This window comes from Microcebus murinus, chromosome 18 (assembly GCF_040939455.1).
Source record: "Microcebus murinus isolate Inina chromosome 18, M.murinus_Inina_mat1.0, whole genome shotgun sequence".
Classification (NCBI taxonomy): Eukaryota; Metazoa; Chordata; class Mammalia; order Primates; family Cheirogaleidae; genus Microcebus; species Microcebus murinus.
In genome coordinates, this window is record NC_134121.1 from 46217616 (window position 1) to 46242396 (window position 24781).

General features: G+C 55.7%; 1 protein-coding gene and 1 long non-coding RNA gene across 7 annotated transcripts in view; one reads left to right on the forward strand and one right to left on the reverse strand.

Moving 5' to 3' along the window:
* LOC105883596 (uncharacterized) lies at window positions 1–5589 on the reverse strand. Its single transcript, XR_012913094.1, has 3 exons — window positions 4579–5589; window positions 4011–4147; window positions 1–555 (listed from the first exon to the last, which is right to left on the reverse strand). It is a non-coding gene; the product is annotated as an uncharacterized LOC105883596 (long non-coding RNA).
* The window catches only part of FMNL1 (formin like 1), a 25133-nt gene continuing 5837 nt past the window's right edge, over window positions 5486–24781 (forward strand). The window contains exons 1-15 of one of the 6 annotated variants that reach the window (XM_012786816.3): window positions 5486–5965; window positions 14517–14600; window positions 16127–16240; window positions 16663–16736; window positions 17165–17248; window positions 17579–17707; window positions 17984–18001; window positions 19331–19439; window positions 20025–20101; window positions 20306–20399; window positions 21219–21293; window positions 21611–21721; window positions 23456–23605; window positions 24112–24213; window positions 24395–24647. In XM_012786816.3, the coding sequence (XP_012642270.2) occupies window positions 5837–5965; window positions 14517–14600; window positions 16127–16240; window positions 16663–16736; window positions 17165–17248; window positions 17579–17707; window positions 17984–18001; window positions 19331–19439; window positions 20025–20101; window positions 20306–20399; window positions 21219–21293; window positions 21611–21721; window positions 23456–23605; window positions 24112–24213; window positions 24395–24647 (1603 nt within the window). In that variant the 5' untranslated portion in view covers window positions 5486–5836. The remainder of the gene's footprint in view (window positions 5966–14516; window positions 14601–16126; window positions 16241–16662; window positions 16737–17164; window positions 17249–17578; window positions 17708–17983; window positions 18002–19330; window positions 19440–20024; window positions 20102–20305; window positions 20400–21218; window positions 21294–21610; window positions 21722–23455; window positions 23606–24111; window positions 24214–24394; window positions 24648–24781) is intronic. The other 5 variants (XM_012786817.3, XM_075994636.1, XM_012786815.3 and 2 more) reach the window with 5 other exon arrangements.

The window sequence follows — 24781 nt, forward strand, 5'->3', positions numbered from 1 at the left end:
ATTTATTCTTATTTCCACCTCCCTTTCTTACACAAAAGATGACATGTTTTACACAATATTTTTTGTTTTATTTTATTTTATTTTATTTTATTTTTTTGAGACAGAGTCTCGCTTTGTTGCTCAGGCTAGACTGAGTGCCGTGGCATCAGCCTAGCTCACAGCAACCTCAAACTCCTGGGCTCAAGCGATCCTCCTGCCTCAGCCTCCCGAGTAGCTGGGACTTCAGGCATGCGCCACCATGCCCGGCTAATTTTTTCTATCTATATTAGTTGGCCAATTAATTTCTTTCTATTTATAGTAGAGGCGGGGTCTCACCCTTGCTCATACTGGTTTCGAACTCCTGACCTCGAGCAATCCGCCAGTCTTGGCCTCCCAGAGTGGTAGGATTACAGGCATGAGCCAATATTTTTTGTTTTAAAATATATCCTGGAGATCTTTCCATTTTTCTTGGCATCTTCTTCTTCTTTTTTTTTTATAGCTTCATATTTTTCCATTGTGGGGCTATTGCATAATTTTTTGACCCCTTCGCTCTCCAGGTACAGTAACCACACATGGCTGTTTAAATTGAAATTAATTAAAATTAAGTAAAATTTAAAATTCATTTCTCCAGTTGCACTAGATATGTTTCACGCGCTCAGTAGCTATGTGTAGCCAGGGGCTACCATATTAGACAGCCCAGATAGAGAACATTTCCATCATTGCAGAAAGTTCTATTGGACAGTGCTGGTTTAACTGATTCCCTATAGCTGGACACAACTGGTTTGTTTCCAGTCTTCAGGCATTTGGAGGATGATTAGGCCCATCCCTAGAATGTGGAAGAGCTGGGTGAAAGCTGCCCTGGGAATTCTGGGCAGTTAACCTCAGATCTTGCAACCTGGGAGGCTCCTGCAAGAGGAGGGCTTCGGGTTTGGGGAAGAAGCTTGACTACAGCCTGGAAGAGAGAGTGGCTCTTAAAGGCAGGCTTCCTGCTCAACCCTAACCTACTCCCTCCCTCTGGGCTTGCCAAAATACAGTCCTGTTTCTTTCATTCAATATTTAGCAAACACTTCTTGAGTAACTACCAGGGATGGTGCCAAATCCTATGCTGGGAATACAGGAATGGTAAAAACAGTCCCTCCCTTGGAGAAACCCACACTCCAAAGAAAGATAAAGATCATCACCTGCTGGTGTGGTGGCACATGCCTGTGGTTCTAGCTATTTGGGAGGCTGAGGCAGAAGAATTGCTTGAGACCAGGACTTAGGGGCAACATGAGCCATGATTTGGCCACTATACTCTAGCCTGGGTGACAGAGCAAGAACCTGTCTCTCTTTTTTTTTTGAGACAGAGTCTTGCTCTGTTGCCTGGGCTAGAGTGCCGTGGTGTCAGCCTAGCTCATAGCAACCTCAAACTCCTGGGTTCAGGTGATCCTCCTGCCTCAGCCTCCTAAGTAGCTGGGACTACAGGCATGCGCCACCATGCCCGGCTAATTTTTTCTATATATTTTAAGTTGTCCAGCTAATTTCTTTCGGTGTTTCAGTAGAGACGGGGTCTCGCTCTTGCTGGTCTCCAACTCCTGAGCTCAAATGATCTACCCGCCTTGGCCTCTCATAGAGCTAGAATTACAGGCGTGAGCCACCACTCCCGGTCGAGACCCTGTCTCTTAAAAAAAAATTGAAAACAGGACAGGTTTGGTAGCTCATACCTGTAATCCTAGGACTTTGGGAGGCTGAGGTAGGAGGATTGCTTGAGGCCAGGAATTTGAGGTTGCAGTGAGTTAGGGTGATGCCACTGTACTCTAGACTGAGTGACACAGCAAGACCCTGTCTCAAACAACAACAACAACAGGCCTAATAATACCCTATATTTGTGAGGATGCGGGGCAATCTCATCCATTATTGGGGGTTGCAAATTGGTATAAACTTTTTGGAGGGCAATTCTGTGAAAATCTATCAAAAATTTAAAAGCACATAATCTTTGACCCAGAAGTATCTTATTTATTTATTTGTTTAGAGACAGGGTCTTTTTCTCTCTCTCTCTCTCTCACCTGCGCTAGAGTGCAATGGTATTATCATAGCTCACTGTGAGCTCAAACTCCTGGGCTCAGTAGATCCTCTCAAGCAGCTGGGACTATAGGCATATGCCACCATGTCCAGTCCCTGGCTAATTTTAAAGTTTTTGTAGAAACTGGGGTCTTGCTATGTTTCCCAGGCTGGTCTTGAACTCCTGGTCTTAAGCAATCCTCGTGCCTCAGCCTCCCAAAGTGCTGGGATTACAGGTATGAGCCACCAGCAGATACATTAAGACTATTAAGAGTGGTTATCTCTGGGCAGGGAAAGGAGGGGGAGGCCTATTGGTGGGAGACTTGGTTTTCTTTACCTATGCCTTTGCACCTTGTTTTTTTTTTTTATTTCGGCATATGATAGGGGTACAGATTTTAAGGTTTCAATAAATGCCCTTTCCCCCCTCCCCCCTTGTTTTTGTTTTGTTTTGTTTTAAGAGACAGGGTCTTGCTCTGTCATCCAGGCTGGAGTGCAGTGGTGTGATCATAGCTCACTGTAACCTCAAACTCTTGAGCTCAAGAGATCCTCCTGCATAGCTAGGACTATAGGATCAGGCCATCATGACCTGCTAATATTTCTTGTAGAGACACCGGTCTCATTATGTTGCCCTGGCTGGTCTTGAACTCCTGGGATTAAGCAAGCCTCCCAGAGTGCTGAGATTGCAGGCATGAGCCACCCCCTGCCTTGCCCCTTTTTCTTTTTTTAGAGGTACCTACTGAGTAATGGTGGGCAAGAGATTCCTGGGGAAATCTTCTGCTCAGTCACCTGAGCTCTGAATTTCCCCAGTGACTGCACAATCCCTTTATCTGAGGTGACAAGGTGACAACAGTCCAGAAATGTCACCCCTGTGGTGACTCCATCCATCACCACTGGAGGCCTCAACTTGTCTTGGCTGTCATACCGTCTGTGCCCAGAAGAGGGGAGCACAGACCCACCTATGCATTAGTCCCGAACTTCACCAAGCCTTCCCCACCTTTTTTTTTTTTTAGAGATAGAGAGATAGGGTGCCGCTCTGTTAGCCAAGCCCCATGTGCAGTGGGGGTGGGTGGGGGGTGTCATGGCTCATTATAGCCTCCAACGTCTAAGCTCAATCGATCCTCTCCCTCAGACTCTCAAAGTGTTGGGATGACAGCCGTTAGCCCCCATGCCCAATCCCCAAGCCTTCTTCTTTCTAGTAGTTCCTCCTCTGTGGATCTTGATAGGAAAGACACTTCCTGCCAAGCCAAAGAAATTTATTAGGTAATAATTGATTACATTTACCCCTTTACTTTTTTTTTTTTGTAACTCAGTTCTGATCAGTGTGCACAAGAGACATAATGTAGGCTTGCTGAGATGATAATTTTCCACACAAGAGGTCCTACATAGCCCAGCCTTATTTCCACCAGGCCTTATGTGTGTGTGTGTGGGGGGGTGATGGTTGGCAATGGCCTGAGGACCCCCGGGGGATTGAGGACACTGACTGGCAACTACTGCATTAGCTTGGATTTTCAGCTGCAAGGCATACTGCTGTCCTTTTCTTTCATCCTTAAAGTAGTTCTGGGCAAGAGGAAGCATGAACGCCTGGTCCTATAAGCTGACTTAAGCAGCCCCGCTCTGCCAGATGTGTTTAGACTCTGTCCCTTGCTATGCTGTGAGCAGCCCAAGGACAGGGACTCTTCTCGTCTGCCACAGAATCCCTAGGACTGAGCACAGCACTGGACACACAGCTGGTGCTAAGTAAAGGTTTGTTGTTGAATTGAAAGAGACAGCCATTGAGAGATGGGACTAAATTCTTAAAAAAAAAAAAAGGTCCTAGTTAATCTCAAGGGCAAGGCCCAAGGGCAAGGCTCTGGTCTGTTCATGCTGGAGGAGATGGCAGTAAGCAAGGAAAGGATCACTTTCCCTGTGTGCTCAAGGATAATCCTGCTTCGACTCACTTTGGAGGTCCCTGGGGCCAGGACTTGAAACAAGTGACTACATTTCTCACCCACCTGGGCTGCTGGTGACCTTGGCAGAAGAAAGGCTTAAACCAGGTCAGCCTGAGGGTAAGGGGCTGGCTTCTCCCAGGTTCTTCCTCAAGATGAGATGGTTAACTTCCCAGCTCTGGCCTCAACTCTTGTCAGTGGTTCTGAATTTAAGGGCAGAAGGAGGAGGAAGCTGTAAGGGGAGGGAACACTTGGTTCCTGGGGTAGCCTAGTGAAGGGTGGGGCGCTCATACCGTGGGCCCACCCTCCTCAGTGTAGGAGTGTAGGGAGGGCCCAACTGGGGATCCCCACAAATTAAATGGGGAATAAGAGGAGCAATTAAAATACTCAAATTCCAGGCTGGAGATGGTACCCCAAGCCTGAAGGTCTATGTCCCCCTCCGAATACTCTCTCGCACCCTGGATGAAACAGGCAGTTGGGGACCAGGACGGCAACTCCAAGGTAGTGTAGATTTTCAAGGTGGATAGAGAGGAGGCTTGTTTCTGCCCTATATTAGCTGTGTGCCCTTGGACAAGTCACTTAACCACTTTAGCCTCAGTTTCCCCATCTCTAAAATAAGGATATGAATACCTACCTTCCCTGGTCATTGTCAGGATGAATGAAAGCAGAGCTCTGAAAGCATTTCTGTAATTAGCAGACATCAGAGATTGTTATTCTCCAAGGTGAGAGGCCACCCTAGGTCCAGGGTGGTGACACAGGCAAAGAGATTTCTTTTCCCTCCTCTGCGGTGGCGGTGCCTGCTCCTTTTCCAGCCTTGCGTCTGGCTTTAATCCTCCCGTCCTCAACCCCCTGCTTCTTAGGATCGCCTGGTGGTCCCAGCTTCTCGCAGCCTGCCCTTTTCCATGGGTGCCCCCATTCTACATCCACTGGGATGCCGGCACATGCGCACAGTGGTCGAGATGGGACAGGTGGTGTGGGTCTCCGCTGGCTTGGGTCCACACCTCCCACCCTGTTTGGGGTTCCTGTTTGCAGATGGATCCCTCTGATCCTCAGCGCGTCTCTGGGCTAAACAGAGGAGCAGAGAAACAAGAAGTGGGGGGCCTGGAAGGGGGTTCCCACCTTCTCAGGCGGGGACCCGAGAGGGGGACGCAGCCCTTATGCCCCAACGCCGCACCGCCATGGGTCTCCAAGCTGCGCTCGCAGTTCCTGACAATCTTCTATTCTGAGGGTTGCCCCTCCAGCCACGGTCGCTACCCCTTCACTCACACCCGGCCAATCCTCCGCCCCAGGCGATAGGGAGAATGCGGTTCTAGGACCCGGAGGCGCCGCCGAGCGCGCCGCTGCCTCGGCCTCGCCTCGGTGGCCTCCAGCTCCGGCAGGTGAAGCGGCGCCGGCCGCCCCTTCTGCGGCAGGTGAAGCGGGTCGGCAGCCCCCTTCCCGCCGCGCCATGGATGCGGTGGTCCCCGGGCCGGCACCCGGCGCCCGCCTCCTCCCTCCAGCCCGCCCCCCTGGGGCTGGGTGCGCAGCGGCGGCAGCGAACTGCGGTTTGCGCGCACGGGGAGCGACAGCAGAAGTTCGAAAATCACCGAGGGGGGAGCCCGCGCCTCAGCTTCCTGCCCCCGGCCCAACCCTCTGGCCCTGGCGGCCTGCAGCCTGACTTCCTCCCCCCACCCTGCAGCTCGCCGCCCGGCGCCCTCAGACCGGGCCGCCCCGATGGGACGCCGCGCCCCGGCCACTGCGCGCCACTGAGCCGAGCGCCCGCCGTCGCCGACGCCCCGCAGCCACCGCGAGCCGCTGTCCCCTCGCCCCCCGGGCCGGGAGCTTTGTCCCGGTCCCCCGGAAAGCTGGATTTCCGAGGCTGGAGGCGACTGGCCGGCTGGGTGGGGACCACCATGGGCAACGCGGCCGGCAGCGCCGAGCAGCCCGCTGCCCCTGCCGCGCCGTCCCCCAAGCAGCCCGCGGCTCCCAAGCAGCCGATGCCTGCGGAGGGAGAGCTGGAGGAGAGGTTTAACCGTGTCCTGGTGAGTGTAACCCCGCTGCGCGCAGGGCGCGAGCAGGGGGCGCCTGGGGCTCGGCACACATCCCCGCCCCCCGGGGACTCAGGTGCCGCTTGGAGATCCCCGGCTGCCCCCTCCAGGGGGTGGGAGTGACAGTAGCTTTTTTCAGAGTGACTTAGCACTCTCCCCCCAAAACTTTCCTCTACAATCTCCTGGGCTCACTCCCTAAGACACCCCCCCTACCCCCCTTGCTCCTGGGTCTAAACAAAAATGTCCTGTGAGGAAGTTGGAGCGAGCACACAAGGAGGTCCCAGGTCACCCTTTTCCCCACTGCACACAGCCCTGCCACCGCCTCTAGGCAGCAGTCTGGAGCATCTGCCCTTCTGTGCCTGGGGGTCAAAGATGGAAGGGGTTACAACCACCCCGAGCCAGAGACCTAGTGGAGGTGTTCAGTTCTGATTTGCTCGGTGCCTGGGCTGCTGGGGGTTGGGTTGTCAGCTCATGCCCACGGGGTGTCTGTGGGCACGAGCTATATGTTGGGACATATGTTGGGGACAGGCTGCCTGTGGGTCTTCTTTTGGGCATCTCCTCCTGCCACGGAAAGGAGTAAGGTTAAGAAGGGTGGGATGAGTGGGTCACTCTGGCTTGGGGTGGAGCAAAGATCTGGAACCCTCCACCCTTGCTGTCACCTGTCTGGGGAATTGGGGAGGCCTGGGGACTAGGCCAGTGGGGAGGGAGCCAGCATCTCACTCTGAGCCTGGGAGCAGTCAAAATGTGTTTGGTGGGATAGGGGCTCCGGAGAAGAGTCAGGGGTCCCCAAGACCCTGGGAGAGGCAGAGGTAGGGAGGGGGAAGGGCCACTCATTCTCACTTCCTCCTCCCTACCTACACCCTGTCTCCTGCTCTCTTCTCTAATTGCCTAGTGGCCAGTCTGCTGTCAGCCTTCCCTTGCTGGACACTGGGTGACAGGCATCAGATAAGGCTGTGCTTTTTCCCAGAGGCATTTCCCAGCCTGAGCAGGCTGGTGCTGCAGGTCTGGGGGGTGGGGGGAGGCCCAGGCAGCAGAGGCTGCTGGCTCAATCCTTTACCCTAACCTCCTTGACATCATTTCCCCTCCCTTGACCAGTCATTAGGCCACACTTGCTAGATCCTCTGCATGGCCCCAAAGAATAGCCTCCTAACATTTCCTGAAAATCTTGGCTGCTGTTGCCTCCTGGGGGAAGGCCAGGAGGAGTCTGGAAGAGCTATGGGATGGGTGGGGTCTGTCCTTGTGAAGGCACCTTGCTTGATTGTGGGGGGGGGGGACTTTGAAAAACACCTCAGCCCCAGGCTGTCCCTGACTTCCTCTATCTCTCCCTGCCCCTCTTCCTCCTTCCCCCTTCCCAAACCCAGGGCTGAGCTGAGCCAAGCTGCTGTGGGAGGGGACCAATGAGGAGACAATCTCTGGGGTCTCTGGGAGCCTGCATTGGTGGGGGTCCCTGGACCCCCTCCAGCCTGATTGGGGGTACATGGGTCTGTCTTTCCCCCTAGGTGTGTGTCTGTGGAGGGGGTGGCGTGGGCTCTTGGGGTGGGGTCCAGGCCCCAGGAACTCTAGTGGGGTGGAGTCGGGTGAATAATTCAGACCAGTGGAATATCCAAAAGTCAAGTGGTGAGGTTCTAATGCGTGGGTAGGACTTGATTGCCCTGCTAGGGTTTGTGGCTATAACCGATTGGCTGAATCTGACACTAAATGCCACTGGTAATCCCTGAGTAACAGGGCATGGAGGGGAAGGCCCAGAGATGGGTCTTAGAGGGTGTCCTGGTAGAGAAAGGAGTGGTGGCTGGGGAGAAATCTAGACAGTAGCACCCACTGGGACGCACCCCCTGCCTGGTCCCCAGGAACCCTGATGTGTTTACACCTTCCTCGGGGGGGGGGGGGGGTTCAGTCCATTCTTGTCCTGTTGTGGGCAGGACGAATCCACCCTAAGGTCACTTGACTGAGAAATGGGCGCCTCTCACTCCCTACCAGCAGGAGCATGAGCCCCGCCCTGCTCAGGGTGACAGCCTTCACCTCTGTCTGAGGCTGCCCAGGGCTACAGCTCTGGCTAAACCCACAGGTCTGGCAGTGGGTATTGCAAGGTGGGTCTCTATCTGACCTCTCCTGCCATGGCCAGAGCTGAGTCCAGCCAGACAGGAGGTGCAGGGAGACTTTCTTCTATGCAAGGGTGGGTGGTGGTGGGCTACTTTTCCAAGAAGGCTGTAAGAGAAGGGGTGCCCCCAGCTTAAAATGGGGGTGGGGAGAAAGAGCAGGTTGAGCCAGGGTTTCCGGCTGCTGCCTTAGCAACAGCGGAGGAGCGATGGCTGCCCAGATCCATGGGCCTGTGAGATGGTGGGAACACCAGCCGGCCGGGCTCCAAGCTCTCACCTCTCCTACGCCCGTGCCCAAGGCTGGGTGTCTTCCAGCCCCTTCATGCCTTCCCCTGCAAGGCATGCAGGTCAGAGACTGGGGTGACAGGGCAGCCTTTCCAGGCCTGCCAGAGTGCCATGCTTACAGCTGGGCACAGGACACCCCTGATCCGCCTGGCAAGGAGAATCCTGCAACCCCGGGGCAGAGGGATCAAGGGAAGGTGTTGGGGATGGGGCATGTGGGACCGAGAGCAATGCTGGCATTTGAGGGGGGGCTGGGCCATTTGGAGAGGAATTTGCCTCATGGGTGCTCTTAGCTTGTTCCCAGGGACCTGGTGGGTACCTGGCCAGGCTGTGTGGGAAGGTCAGGATGGCCCCAAACAGGGTGTGGGCTCTGGGAGGCCCCTTTGCCTCTGGGGCTGGTGGTGATGAGCTGAGGCCTGCAAGTGAGCATAGCCTCCTTGGCCAGCCGCCTCCTCTGGGGCAGGGCTGATGAAGTTTGGGGGCATGCAGCCATGGGGGTCACCCAGACCCTGTGTCTCCCACCCCTGGGGTGTCTCATACAGAGGATCTCAAGGGGGTTGTGGTCATGTGGTCAGATATTGGTGCGGGCAGAAGCCATTGGGTGGCATTCCCAGAAGGCAGGGCTGGCACATGCTAACCCTGCAAAGCCAAGGATGTGGTGGGCATGATTCACAGTGACATCTGGGGCTGGTTGACACAGAGCTGGGTGAGATGGGCAGGAGCAGGTGGGCTGCTCTTGGGGCCACTTCTTCATTTTTCCGGGGAACATGGAGCCCTGGAAGGCAACTTGAGCCTTCCTGCCTTTGAGGGAGCCGGGGTTACTCAGGGGAAAGGTGGGGAAGTTTCCTGGGCTTTGGGGTCATGAAGTTTGGGGTCAAGTTTCATCTTTGCCACTTAGCATCTGTGTGACTTTGGGCAAGTTACTTCTCTGAGCTTTCGGTTTCCCTTACCTACAAAAAAAGAATATCAAGGGTATATGCCTGCCTCCTAGGACTATTGAGGGATTATATAGAGTGCTCAGCACGTGCGTGGCACAGAGCAAGTGCTCAGTAAATTCTCCACTTCAAGGAAGGGGACCATGTGAGAGCTGATCTGGTCATTTCCATCTCCGGTCCCTTCTTGGTGAAAGAGCCCTGCCTCCCCACTGCCCCCACCTCCACTACCAAGAGCACCCAAGGTTGCTGTGCTCTCCCGAGGAGCCCCAGATCTTTTGCCAGCACAGGCCAGACAGCCTCCTTGCCATTATGCAGGTCAGCGACAATGGGGCCTAGACTGAAAACTGCCTGGTGGCCGGAAACCATCAGAGGGAGGGCCCACCTCTCCTGGAGGGTGGGGCCGCGGTGGTGCTAACGGTAGCAGTGTGCACATGGGGAGGGGGCGGGGAGGCCTCCACTTCCCCCTGAGAGAGGGTGCGCTGGGGGGGGTTCCCCAGTGAGTAAGAGCTCAGTGTGGGCAACAACAGGAAGTGTAGGGTACTGGGTGGCAGGAAGTGGGGCTGGCTGTTCCTGGTTCCTCAGAGGGGACCGTGGGCAAGGCAGTCTGCAGAAGATCCCTGGGGGCCAGGACCCACGTTCCTCCTTGCCCCTGGTGCCAAGGAAACTGAGTCTTCTTACCAGCCTGCTATCTAGGTCACCTGTGCAAACACCATAACCTCTCTGAGTTCCCCATTTGTGAAATAGGGATCATAATAGTGTCTACTTTGTCGGCTCGTTGTTCAGGTTAAAATGAGCTACTAGATGTAAAGCATTTAGAATGGCACCCAGCACAGAGTGCCAAGGAGCATTTTTTATTGTTATTGCTGTTGTTGGCAGTGTTGTTATTCTCCCACCAGCTGGGATTATGTGGGCAGTGTCTGGTGTCTTGGCTCCCACCCTGTTTGACCTTGACCCAGTTGTGGGACCCTTGAACCCTGGTGGGAGACACTGTTAGCTTTTGGGGGTTCTCAGCACCTGATCCTAGGGTTGGGTCACACCACAGCCCTCCTTTAAGCCTGGGATGGTTTATAAGAGCTCCAGAAAATCTATATGCGGGAATTTTAAAAAATGGAGTTGAGGGCCGGGCGCGGTGGCTCACGCCTGTAATCCTAGCACTCTGGGAGGCCGAGGCGGGCGGTTTGCTCAAGGTCAGGAGTTCAAAACCAGCCTGAGCGAGACCCCGTCTCTACCATAAAAATAGAAAGAAATTAATTGGCCAACTAATATATATATATATATAAAAATCAGCCGGGCATGGTGGCTTGTGCCTGTAGTCCCAGCTACTCGGGAGGCTGAGGCAGGAGGATCACTTGAGCCCAGGAGTTTGAGGTTGCTGTGAGCTAGGCTGATGCCACGGCACTCACTCTAGCCTAGGCAAGAAAGTGAGACTCTGTCTCAAAAAAAAAAAAAAAAAAATGGAGTTGAGACCATACAGGTGGGGGGTGGGGAGGATGGAGAGGTTGTGGCTGGGGGACAGACTGGGCTTCTGGGCCCATGGGGCTGAGGAGCCCCTGTGGAGCTGGCCTGAGGCTGGGATTGGTGTCCAAGTTCAGGGGCATCATGGGGTTTGAGGGTGGGGCCATGGGGAGAGGTGGGCAGGTGGGTTGGGATGTAGACTCAGCTCAAACTGAAAGTGAAACTGTAGGGTGTGGCTGTGTCCAGATGTGGACTGAGCCCCTTCAGTCTCCTGGGACACCGCCTCAGAAGTCAGCTGTGGGAGGGAGTGGTTACAGTCGGAACCTTCAGGGTGGGGGCTCGTCTCACACCCAGGGCGGGACAGAGGGGAATGGTCCCCACATGTACGTGTTCTAATAGAAAGATTCAGGGAATCGGCTCCTTTTCTTGGCCACACCCTAAAGATGAATCCTGTCTCCCTCCTCTTCTTCTTTTTTTTTTTTTTTTTGAGACAGAGTCTCACTTTGTTGCCCAGGCTAGAGTGAGTGCCATGGCGTCAGCCTAGCTCACAGCAACCTCAAACTCCTGGGCTCAAGCAATCCTCCTGCCTCAGCCTCCCGAGTAGCTGGGACTACAGGCATGCACCACCATGCCCGGCTAATTTTTTCTATATATATTAGTTGGCCAATTAATTTCTTTCTATTTATAGTAGAGACAGGGTCTCGCTCTTGCTCAGGCTGGTTTCAAACTCCTGATCTCGAGCAATCCGCCCGCCTTGGCCTCTCAGAGTGCTAGGATTACAAGCGTAAGCCACTTCGCCTGGCCCTCCGTCCTCTTCTGACCCCAAGTGCTAAGGGCAGCAGGGAAAGTGGGCTGAAGTGTGAGTTAGTGTTTGGCCAAGCCTTGGAGGCAGGTCTGTTTTTATGGTTGTCTTCACAAACTTCTGTTCACCCTACAATCCCCTACCTTAGGGTCTTCTGTGGACTCCATTCCTGCCTCTGCGAAATGCCTCTTCATAGTGTTTGGTCACTGAAGAGTGTTATTACATCCAAAGTCAGCTTCCTACTGAGCACTCCTGGGTGGTCTGTGTTAGGGAGGAGAGAGTGTGTCCATTTTATGGAGGTGGAAGCTGAGGCTCAAAAAGGCAAAGAAGCTGCAGGGTTAGTTGGGCCCAGAGCCTGGGTCTTCTGAATCCAGCTGGGGTACTTCCCGGCACAGCTGCCCCTCCGCCAGCCCCTCTCAGGAGGCAGGTGTCCCCCCACCCCACACTGCCTGCCCTTCCCGACCCATTTGAGCACCGTCAGCCAACCTCCTGCTTGTCCCCAGCTTCCCAGCCCCCAGCCCACAGTGCTGCCTCCTTGCCAAAGGCCCTGGGTCTGGGGGTCTGTTTCTGTTTTAAGGATGGCCTCACCCTACCCCAAGTGAGTGGCATCTGCTGGCCCCTCTCCTACTCCCTGGAGTGCCTGTCTCCTTGGTGGGCACAGCCACAGCTGAGGAGCAGCTGCTAATTAGTGCTCAGCACTGTCAGAGCTATTTCTGATTTCTGAGCCTAAATTTAGCCTGTCTGGCAGGCTGGCATGTGGGCCTGGGGGCCTGAGGAGGCCCAGGTGGGGAAGGGGCACCCTGCCCTCCGCCACTGTCTGGACAGGTGGCCCAGGCCCCAGCAGAGGCCTCCTCTCCCTGTAATGACCCTGTTGCTGTCCTAGGGGAGCCAGGGCGGTGGCTCAGAGTCAGCTCTACGCTTCAAGCCAGCCCAGCTCCCCTCTTGCTGGCTTCCTAACCTTGGGCAGGGCACTAGACTAATCTGCGCCTGCACCTGTGAGACAGGAATGATCACGGTGCCAGCGATGATGGCTCAGAGCAGTGTCCTGCGCGGCGTGCCTTCTGGCGGACAGCTGGCTACCATGACTGTTGGGGTCATTGTTATTACTAGTTACTGCCTCTAGAAGTGCCGTTGGTGCCATTCCAGAGCCAAACAGGACCCCAGAGTGGGTGAGGGCCAGGAATCTCCTCTGAGGCCCAGATGCTCACCCCTAACCCCCAACCCTCTCTACACACCCCATACTACCCTCCCCCTGCACCGTCTCCCTCTCCCTCCGCTGTGCTGGCCATGGCTCCACTGTCCCTGGCTTTGCGGTCTCATCTCCTGCTTCCTCCTTTCTCCTCAGCCTGTTCCCCTACCTCGAGGGCCCCACCCTTTGTCTCTGTGGGGTGGGGATGATTCAGAGAGGTCCATCGGACAGATAGGTCAGGGAGAGACAGGCAGACAGAGAGGACAGACGGAGCAGGAGCTGTGCTGGCCCTTGCAGGGTGGGGGAGGGCGCCTGATGAGACAGCAGCGGTTTCCTCCATCCAGGCTCGCTTTCGCAATGGGGAGAGGGATGACGTACCCCGCCCCTAGCTGCCCGCGGGCTGGGGCCAGCAGACAGGCAGCTTCACCTCTCAAGCGGGTCCTGGCCGGAAAGCTTGGGCAATGGGGGCGAGAGTGCCCAGCTTCCTGTTGTCTGGGGCTGACCCAAGGCAGTGATTTTTGGGGTGAGATCTGGCCAGAGCCCCAGAACTAGGCCAAGCACCCCAGAGAGGAAGCTGGCTGAGGAGTCTTGGGTAGGTGTGGCTCCTTCTCTGCTCTAGCTGTAGCTTCACTTCAGAGCCACAGGACTGAGTGTGTGTCATCTGAACCACCAGGGCTGGTGACAGGAGCCTCCCAACTCTGGGCTGGGGCTCCCTGGGGGCTCCCACATGCCCCTCAGAGACCCTGGCTGAACTCAGAGCTCCCTGAGGCCCTGCCATACAGTAGGCCTGCAATAAACCTGGGGTCTACTAAAGTGGGGAAACCGTACTTGGGTCTATTAGGGAAAAACTCCAAGTCCTGGGGCTCAGAAAGCCCCTGGTGCTGTCAACACTTGGTTGATCCTGGAGCCCTGGGCTGGGCCCTCCACCTGCCTTGTGGTGACAGGGACAGCACACCCTCGTTATCTGTGGCTGGGGAGGAGGACCCAGGCAGAGGTCTGCTGACCTTTCTTAGCTCCTGAGGGGAGTCCCAGCTGGGGTGTCAGCACCACAGACTCGCTGCAGGCTGTTCTCCCCGGTGTCTGTGGCAAATGACCAGCCCCTAAGTTCCCCCGGCCCCTGCAGCTGTGACACACCTGCTCAAAGCTCCCTGCCTGGCTGACATGGCTGGCCCCAGCTCCCTCAGCCATCTCCTTCCTTCCTCAGTTTTCTCCCCAGGTGGGAGGGGACAGGAGAGGGACAGGGAAGGTGGCTGCCGTCTGCCTTCCTTGCAAGAGGTTTTTGATGTTCGTGAGGCACTAGTGCCCTGGGCCTGGTCTGTGTATATGTGGCGTCTGGTGCCATGTGGGAATGGGACACTGTGCGGGCCACGTGGCCACACTTGGGTCTGGCTGGAGATGGCTCCCCTGTTAGCCTCCTGCCCAAACGATGCCCCCGTATTGCAGACAGAGCCCAGAAGTGTCTGAGGTCCCCAGGGAGTTAGGCTGAGAACCCACATGTCTGCTTCCATGCCTGGTGGGCCAGGGAGGCGGTGTGGGGGGTGGCAGAGCCCAGGAAGACTTGGATTCATATCCTAGTGTCACTTTCTAGCTGTTGGGCCCTGGGAAAGGTGCTCCACCTCTCTGGGCCTTGGTTTTCTCATTGGATGATGACAATTACCTCCTGGAGTGAGAGGGTGGCATGCCTGCTGGGGAGCGTAGTGGGTTCCCTGAAAACACACATTCTCCCCTCTGCTTCAGGCTGGGGCTCCAGGCTCAAGGGTCTTTACTTTGACCTTCCCCTCTCCAGAACTGCATGAACTTGCCCCCAGACAAAGTCCAGCTGCTGAGCCAGTATGACAATGAGAAGAAGTGGGAGCTCATCTGTGACCAGGTGGGTACCAGGATGGCTCAGCCACCCCTTTCCTCCTGCCATCTGGGTGTCCTACCTTGACCAGGCTGGGGATGGCACGAGAAGGACACTGCTGTGCTGCCCATGGGGCTGAGACCCTGCCCAGGGGCCAGCGCAGCACCTGGGGAGGGTACTGGGCCATCTGCTAGACTCTGGAGTCCCCGTCTCTTGGACGTGGGCACCCCAGATGCCTTGTGAGTCACGAGCAGGGCTGGCTCTGCTCTCTGAAGAGCTGGCAGGGCTGGCCCAGGGCATCGGCCAGGGCCACTGGGGCCGCATTGCCATCCTGCTGCTGGGCTTCCTCAGCAGCCTCTCTGGACCCTCCAGCCCCGTGCTGGGCAAGGGAGGAGGTGACCCTGGGGGCGGATATCTTTGTTTGACCCCCTGAGAGGTGGGGAGGAAGGGGCAGGAATACCTGTCTTCCTTTCATCTTGGGTCCAGGGGCACTGTGGTCAGTTAGCAACTCCCCATGGCCACAAGCTCAGCTCCTGGCTCTTGGTGTCCCATACGGGGCCTGGGCTCGCCGCCTCCATGGTTCACTTGGCTGCCACCTGCTAAGGCTGCAGTCTGCGCAAGGCAACAAGACGACCCACTCCCAGGACGGGTGGGGCCTGGCTGCTGTGGGATTCAGGGAAGGAGGGAGGCGGGAGCCGCCTTTGAGACTGAGGCTGTGGAGGCTGAGGCTGGGGGTTGGGGAGCTGGGAGCCTCCCCTGGGAGCCAGGGCTGGGCCTTCGCCTCTGCTAATGGAACAGCATGGCAGGAGCTGGCTGGGCAGTGGGGGGGTGAGGAGCGGGGAGGGGATAGGCTGTGGACGAAGGTGGGGAGCCGCCCCTAGAAGCTCTGGGGCTGTGGTAGGGGTCCCTGTTGAAGGGGCCTGGCCAGGCATCTCTGAGGCTGGGAGCTCAGAGGCCTGGGAGAAGTGAAAGTCTGAGGAGGTGGCCGGGTGCATCTGAGGGATCTGGATTGGGAACAGGGGAGCCCCTCTGGGTAGAGGCCTCTGCTGTGGTCCCTGCCTCTGCCTATGAGTGGGTGGGGCGGTTAGTTGGGAGGTGCTCCGTGAGCACAGGAGAGGAGCACACTCACTCAGACTTACCAACAGCAGAGCAGCACATTTGGGGGTGGAGTCCTGGGGAGGGGCCACAGCCTGCCCAGGAGGAGCCGGGCCCCCTTCTCACAGGTGCCTGCAGGGCAGTACTCCCAACTCTGGTCTGGGGAGGGCACCGCCTACTGGCCACACTGAGTCCCCCAGAGCCGGGCCTGTGGCAGGACTGACTGTCCTCACCCCAAGGCTGTGCCAGGGCTGTGTGGCCTGGAGGCCACGATGGGAAGGGCAGGCTGAGCCTAGGGCTGGGGTCTTTTAAGTGGCTTGTTGGATTGTTTGGGTTTATACTTTTGGTATTTCAGAGGTGTCTTAAGATAGCCTGGGACCCCAGGTCAGAGCTGAGTGGGATGAGGGCTGGTCACTTGTCTTTGCTGGTCCCCTATACACCTCATTCCCTCTCCCCAGGAGCGGTTTCAAGTCAAGAATCCCCCTGCAGCCTACATCCAGAAGCTGAAGAGCTACCTGGATACTGGGGGGGTCAGCCGAAAGGTAGCAGCTGATTGGATGTCCAACCTGGGGGTATATGTCTCCCCTTTCTAATCTGTCTCTTTCCCCCTGTGCCTTCCAAGCTCTGAGCTGCTGGAGTAACTGTGTGTATACACTTTTCTGTGGGCTTGCGTAGGTGCGTATATATGTGTGTCAGTGTGTGTGTGTGTGTACACCCAGGATATTCATGTCTGAATGTGTATGTACCCTGTGTGCCCGTGTTTGGGGGTGTGTGTGCACCCTGCTTGTCTGTGTAAGGGGAGCACACGTAGCCTGTGAGTGCTTATTCTGCTGCACAGGTGTGTGGAGGTGGTGGGGGAGGCTGGACGTGAAAGGCCACATATGTCAGTGGGGGGGTGGGGGACGCTGCTGCCTGCTGTCTCAGGAGTTGGCAGGCCTATTCCTGTGGGAGGCTGGGCTCCCACCCACCAGACTTCCCTGTTCTCGGCCCCCAGTTTAAGAGGCGAGTTCAGGAGTCCACGCAGGTGCTGCGGGAGTTGGAAACCTCCCTGAGGACAAACCACATCGGGTGAGCTTCCTCTCTGGGCCTAGGAATGCTCTGCCTCCTCCAGGCAGCCCCTGTGGCTTCCCCTTCCTCCTGCTCCTACAGTGCCTGTGGGCCACCTCCTGGGGATGTCCTGGACAGCTTCCCCATCCCCTCTCCTGCCCATCCTCTGGCCGGCATCTTGCAGCATGGCTGGGCAGTGGGTCCTGCCTGAGTCCCCCGGCATTCTCCCATCCAAGTACTAACCAGGCCCGACCCAGCTTAGCTTCCGAGATCAGACGAGATCGTCTCGTTCAGGGTGGTATGGCCATAGATGCCCCCAGCATTCTCTAGCATCATTGGGTCATCTGGGGTTGGAAGGGCACCCCAGGGGCCCTTGTGTGCCTGTTCTGTGCCCACTCAGGGCGGCACCACCTTCCTGGATGGAACTCAGGGAGCCCTGTGCCCCACAGGTGGGTGCAGGAGTTCCTCAACGAGGAGAACCGTGGCCTGGATGTGCTCCTCGAGTACCTGGCCTTCGCCCAGTGCTCTGTCACGTAAGCCCCCTGCCCCTGGCTGCTCCTCAGAGCCTTGTCCCCTGCCTCCCCATGCCTCAGCCACTCCTCTGACCAGTTCCAAGCAGCGCAGCCCAAGCCCACCCTGGACCCCTGTACTTGGCCTTGAGCGATGCTCCTTCCTGAAGGCCTGCCCTGGATGGGGAGGGGCATCCCCTCTCCTGCTACTATGCTCAGCACCATCCCGAGAACACAGTCTCCTTTTCCCTCTTCTTAGTCTCTCCTGCAGATCTCTCTCCCTGCAGTTTCCTCTGTCCCCTTCTAAGTACCCCCTGCAGTGTTGGCCTCCAGCCCCATTGCATCCCATCCCAGGTATGACATGGAGAGCACAGACAATGGTGCTTCCAACCCAGAGAAGAACAAGCCCCTGGAGCAGTCAGTGGAAGATCTCAGCAAGGGCCCACCTGCATCTATGCCCAAAAGTCGCCACCTGACCATCAAGTATGTGGGGTGGTGGGAAAATGGAAAATTCAGCCCCTACCCTGTGGCCTCTAGTCAGCCCACCCACGGCCTGTGGGGTTGGGGGCAGTAGTCAGGCATTGGGGATCAGTAAGGGCCTCACACAAGGCTCAGGACAATGACATGTTAAGGAGCCTTCAGGGGTGGATACCTAGAGGCTGGAATCTGGGTAGGTCTGGGATAAGGAGGGGGTTTCTGGATTGGTGGGACCCCTTTTGTATCCATCTAATCCCCTGTTTTCTCCCATGCGGCCTCCAGGTGCCCCCCTTCTCCCCGGTACGTAGCCAGCTGGGGGCAGGTGCATGTCTGGCTGACTCCCTGGGGTGGTGGTAGGGTGGGATGAGGTGTTTAACTGACGCCGCTGGGTTCGGCTGCTGTGGGTAGGTCCCCCCATCCTAAAGTAGGGTTTCTGCTGGGAGGCAGGGAGAAGGAAGTAGATGACTCTAGAGCATCATGTGGACCCAGCTTCCCACTTTGAGTCTTGGGGACCAATTGCATATTAATATGCCCCAAACTCTCACAATGTGTTTATTTGTTCATTCATGCATTTATTCCTTCAGCAAACTTTTTTTATAGCACTTACTGTTTATTAGGTGTGTGGCAGGTGCCCAGGAGACAGATTGCCCTGCTCTTGGGGCCTACAGTCTAGTGGGGGAAAATTTAGTGTGACAGACTGTCACAGAGGTGTGACTGGGAGCTCTGGGAAGGGAGGTGGCCACTGCCTGGGGCATCAAGAAGGCTACCCAGAAAACATGACCCTGGAACTCTATCTTACAGATGGATACAGGCTTTAGGCAGCAATAGGGGCAGCGAAGGGCATTCCAGGCAGCAGGAACAGCATGAGCAAAGACTCAGGCATATTTGTGCAAAGATGTGAAAGACTGAGGTGGCAAGTGGAGGGGAAGACTGGCCTGGGGGGAGGCGGGGCCTCCTAGTGTTGTTGGAACTGTGATAGAATTGTCAAGGGGACCGACATGTGGAAGTCACGGTTGACAGTTCTGCAACAATGAAAACACACGTTTTTTGGCAAAGAATAATGGAGCACACTCATATGGCTCTTACTATGTGTCAGGCACTGTTCTAAGCTCATTTCATAGTCCCAACAACCCTACAGGAAGGTACTATTATTACCATTCCTATTTTACAAATGACGAAAGTGAGTCACAGGAAGATTGAGTAACGCATCTAGTAAGTGGCCAGCTGGGATGTTCTTGCACCACGCAGTCTGAATCCAGAATCCGCCTCGCACACCAAGGTGGGCCCATGTGGCCGCGAGCGCCACCTGGTGGAGGTCCTTTCCACAGCTGTTTCTAAGCTTTGGCTCTTTTCAGGCTACAGGCTCTCCACCTCACCCGGTTGCTGTTTAGGGTCTTTGTTTCTGTGATCTCCCCCCACCTCCCACAGCATGCCAGACCCCAGGCCTAGGGACTGAGAAATCCCACCTGCCCTCAGCTGGCCTCTTTGGTCGTGTAGATGGGAAGCAGTGGCTTAAAGTCCTGGATGTGCCCCCTTACCTCCTTACCAGAGGCCGTCTGAGTGGTGGGGGAAATGGAGAGCTGGGGCTTGGGACTCTGACCCCTGCTGCCTCATCTACCTCCCACCCAGGCTGACCCCAGCCCACAGCAGGAAGGCCTTGCGGAATTCCCGCATTGTCAGCCAGAAGGACGATGTCCACGTCTGCATCATGTGCTTGCGGGCCATCATGAATTACCAGGTCAGCCAGTGGGCATGGGATTGGGGAACCCCCGGAGGGGGCCTGTCCTCACTGAGGACTACACAAGCTGCTGAGGTTCTGCGACCAACTGTCTTTCCACTCTGGCCCCACTGGGGAGCGCCGAGCTCAGGTTCTTGAGGCTGAGGAGTCTTGGGGGGAAGCCTGAATTATTGCTGCCTCGAGTACCCCTGGACACGGCTGGGGCGTGGATGTGCCTCATAGGGAGACTTAGACACACCTACCAAGAAACTTTAGTTATTTTGTTTGGAGGCCTCTGGGTTATTTCGTTTGGAGGGCTGCGTGGTGAAGCTGGGTCTTCCTCTTTTAGCCAACCTTTAAGGACTCAGTAGGTCCATGGTACCTGATGCTGGCTTTTGAAAAAAACAAAGATATTTAAAAAGAGGGACAGGGCTAGGCTTTGGCTGCCACAGAAGAGGTTGTGGTTGGAGATGAAGAACTTCCTAAACTCGAGGGCAGTTAGAGACCAGAATGGCATGGCACTGACTACACTGGACATGCTGGCCAAGGGGGTGCTGGCAGCCATGGGGGCCTGCCTGGAGGCACTAACCTCTCCTCTCTCTGCAGTCTGGCTTCAGCCTTGTCATGAACCACCCAGCCTGTGTCAACGAGATTGCTCTGAGCCTCAACAACAAGAACCCCAGGTGAGGTCCACGTCCCTGACCTTTTTGACATGTAGACCCTTCTCCTACTTAACCCTTGTCTACTCTGTCCCCCAGTCCTCAGGAACACTGCCCAGGCTCATTCCACCCCCCACTGTGAGCTCCCTTGTCCTTCTAGCTAGGCCCACACCCACCCTTGCTATGGGGCTTGCCTGTTCTCAAGGTATCTGCTCCTTCTCTCTCCAGAACCAAGGCTCTGGTGCTGGAACTATTGGCGGCTGTGTGCCTGGTGCGGGGAGGACATGACATCATCCTCGCGGCCTTTGACAACTTCAAGGAGGTACTGGAGCCCCTCACCCAAACCTATATTTGCCCCTATGGTATTGCTTAGAATCTGGTTGCTGGCAGTTGTGGCCTCTGCTGGAGGCAGCTGGGGACATTGGGTGCGCTTTTGGGGAACCTGCAGGACAACCTGGGATGGGGAAGTTCTGAAAGGAACGTGCAGGGTCAGATAGGAGCACTGCCTGGGGCAACAGGGACAACTGCAAGGATCTGCTGAAACTCTGACTTTCAGCATCGCCAGATCCAGACTGGACTTGGCCTACACATCCTGGAGTTGCTGACTCTGGTTAGCAGACTTGAAGCAGTAATGTGTGGGAATATGATGCATAAGACAAGAGATGTTTATCCATTCCTTTAATGAATATTTACTGAGTACCTACTATGGGCACAGGACTGGGCACTTGGGACGTAGCTGTGAATAAAAGAAACAAAGAAGGCAGTGAAAGACAAACAATGCAATAAGTGAGCAAATTACACAGCATGTGAGGAAATGATAAATGCTATTGGAAAAGAAGTCAGGGACACTCTAGGGGAGGGGGAACTGGTTGCAGGGTGGTCCAAAAGGCTGCATTGAGCAGGTGAGATTTGAGCAAAGCTGTGAGGGAGGTGAGGGACTTGGTGTGGGAGTGAGCACATGCCAAAAGTTGGAATAGCAGGTGCAAAGGCCATGAGGTGGGCCTGAACAGTGAAGGGTGACACAGCCAGACTTAGATTTAACTGGAGAGGAGCCTGTAGAGAGGCACAAGGGTGGCAGCCAGAAGATGTCTTAGGACGTGTGTCACTGGGGCCTTGGTGAGAGCCATTCCCCCCTACCCAGGTGTGTGGGGAGCAGCACCGTTTTGAAAAACTGATGGAATATTTCCGTAATGAGGACAGCAACATCGACTTCATGGTGAGCTCGGGAGCCCAGTGGGCTGAGGCCTGGTCCAGGCCCTCTTGGGTGCAGGGAGCAGTTGGGGGCCCAGGTGTCTAGGCTTTGGACTCTGCCCTGTCAAAGTGTGAGGACTGAGTGATCAGTGGGGAGAAGGCAGATGTTGGGGGCCGGCTGGACTGAGGGGCCATGGAGGTGAAATACTGGTGGGAACAAAGCTGGATTAGTGGAGTGAGAACTGTGGATAGGGAGGGAGACTTGCGTGTGAATGTGGGTGGAAGGCACTGAGCAGCCCCCACCTAGAGGATTATAGGCCTGCTTATGTTCCTGGCCCCCAGGTAGCCTGCATGCAATTTATCAACATTGTGGTACACTCAGTGGAGAATATGAACTTCCGTGTCTTCCTGCAATATGAGTTCACCCACCTTGGCCTGGACCTGTACTTGGAGGTGAGCCCCACACTGCCCCAGACATCACTACACGTCCACTGCTGAGTATGGCTGAGTGGCTAGCAGCATAGGTGTTGGGATCAGGCAGACCTGGGTTCAAATCCAGGCTCTGCCACTTCCTAACCACGTGACCTTGGATAGGTCTCTTTTCTCTGAATCTCAGTTTTATGATCTGTCAAATAGGAGAATCATAGAAGATATTAATAATAATGACTGTAAATGTGTAGAACAGTGCCTGGCACATACAGTCCATGGAGTTTTGTTTTGTTTTGTTTTTTGAGACAAAGTCTTGCTTTGTTGCCTGGGCTAGAGTGCTGTGGCATCAGCCTAGCTCACAGCAACCTCAGACTCCTGGACTCCAGCAATGCTCCTACCTCAGCCTCCTGAGTAGCTGGGACTACAGGCATGTGCCATGTGCCACCATGCTCAGCTAATTTTTTCTAGATATTTTTAGTTATCCAGCTAATTTATTTCTATTTTTAGTGGAGACAGGTTCTCACTCTTGCTCAGGCTGGTCTTGGACTCCTGACCTTGAGCAATCCACCCTCCTCGGTCTCCCAGAGTGCTAGGATTACAGGCGTGAGCCATTATGCCTGGCCGATGGTTTTTTTTTGTTTTGGTGAGACAGAGTCTAGCTTTGTTGCCGAGGCTAGAAAGAGTACCATGGCGTCAGTCTAGCTCACGGCAACCTCAAACTCCTGGGCTCAAGCAATCCTCCTGGCTCAGCCTCCTGAGTAGCTGGGACTGCAGGCATGTGCCGCCATGCCCGGCTAATTTTTTCTATATATATTAGTTGGCCAATTAATTTCTTTCTATTTATAGTAGGGACGGGGGTCTTGCTCTTTCTCAGGCGGGTTTCGAACTCCTGACCTCGAGCAATCCGCCTGCCTTGGCCTCCCAGAGTGCTAGGATTACAGGCGAGAGCCACTGCGCCCAGCCTGCAGGCACCGTAACAGGTTCAAGGTGGTCCTTGGGTCTGGCTATGGGAGCGCCAGCCTCAGACAGGTGCTCTGACTCTAGCACATAATGGGAGCCCAGAGACACTGGGTGGAAGTAGGTGCTGGCTCATGGTGAATGCGTCCATGTCATGGAGGATTCCCTGCCTGAGGGAAGGTAGGCAGAGCAGCTTGGTGCTTCCTGGCCCAGCCTGAGCAGAGAAACTGTAGCTCCTTGCCCAATTCCTCTGGGAGGTTTCCTGGAGGAGTGGGGCCTTTTGAAAGATACCATTAATAAAGGGTGGAGAGCAGACCAGGGTGGTATATCCACATAGCGAAATATTACTCAACCATAAAAAAGAATGAAGTACTGATACATGCTACGACATGGATGAGCCCTGAAGACATTATGCTAAGTGAAACATATAATCACATATTATATGATTTCTTTATATGAAATGCCCATGGATAAATCCATGGAGACAGAAAGTAGATTAGTGGTTGTCAGGAACTGGGGGAGGAGAGAATGGGTAATGCCTGCTAATGGGTATGGGTTTCCTTTGGGGTGATAAAAATGTTCTGGAATTAGTAGTGATGGTTGCACAACCTCGTGAATATACTAAGAACTATGGAATTGTATACTTTAATAGTGAATTTTGTGGCATATGAATTATATCTCAATAAAAAATAAAAAAAGCAGGTCAGGGCTTAGGCCCCTTCCTCTGGGTCCCAGTGGCGGGTGGTGGAAAGACCCCCCCCCACCCTGGGCATCACCCTGCTCTTTCCTTCTGGGGGACAGAGGCTTCGGCTCACGGAGAGTGACAAGCTGCAGGTGCAGATTCAGGCATATCTGGATAATGTGTTTGATGTGGGCGCGCTGCTGGAGGACACAGAGACCAAGAATGCTGTGTTGGAGCACATGGAGGAGCTGCAGGAGCAGGTGGCGCTGGTGAGAGCGGGTCCTGAATCCAGCCCCGCACAGAGTAGGCCCACAGGACACTTGCTGGCACCAGGCACTGGGCTACAGGCAGAGTTCTGGGTGTGAGTTGGAGGTGTCTGGCTGGCTGCCTGGCCCCTGAGTTTGGTCTGAATCCAAATTCTGAATCCTTTGTGTCCTTCTCAGTGACCTCTTTCATTGTGGGGGACCTAGGAGGAAGGCAAGCCCCCCTCTACGGAGGCTCAGGCCCCAGGCCCTTACATGGGTGAACTGGGAGCCAGGGGCCCCTCCCAGCCTAGTCTCCTCCCCTCCACCCACCTCCCTCATCAGCGGTGCCTAGGTTTCCTCTCCTCATTTGCTCGGGTTCGAGCGTCGGCTCTGCCCACCCTTGGCACCCTGGGCTGAGCGGATGTGGGAGCCTCCTCCAGTCCTCCAGGCAGGCAGCCTGATGCCGCCCCCTCACCGGCGGTGCCAGTGCCCGGCCGCGGGTGGTAGCTCACCATGTGCTGGTGCCACAGCTGACAGAGCGGCTTCGGGACGCGGAGAACGAATCCATGGCCAAGATCGCAGAACTGGAAAAACAGCTAAGCCAGGCTCGCAAGGAGTTGGAGACCCTGCGGGTGAGGCGAGGCGGCTGGGGCAGTGGGTTGGCGGGGGTGGGGTGGGGGCGGGCGAGGCCCCCAAGACCCCAGAACAGGCCAGCTGGGGCTTCTAGGCTTGACGTCTCTCTCCACCCGGGAAGAGGATGGGGGAGCCAGGGAGCCTGCTGGTAGGCACTGATCCCTCCCCTGGGGCTCTCAGGATCGCTTCAGCGAATCCACCGCCATGGGCGCCTCCAGACGTGCCCCCGAGCCTGAGAAAGTGCCTCCCTCGGCCCCGGCGCGGCCCTCGGCTCTAGAGCTGAAGGTGGAAGAGCTGGAGGAGAAGGGGTTAATCCGTATCTTGCGGGGACCCGGGGATGCTGTCTCCATCGAAATCCTCCCGGTCGCTGTGGCAACTCCGAGCAGCAGTGATGCTCCAACTCCGGGAGTGCCCACTGGTTCTCCCAGCCCAGGTGAGCCGGGGCGTCCAGCTGGGGGGCGGGGACCGGGGTCTGGAGGGGCAGCCTGGTGCGTCTGAGTTTGGAGAGGCAGGTTTGGGTTGTGGGCGTGGCTCAGGTAGGGGCGCATGCGTGGGTGGGTGGGGGGG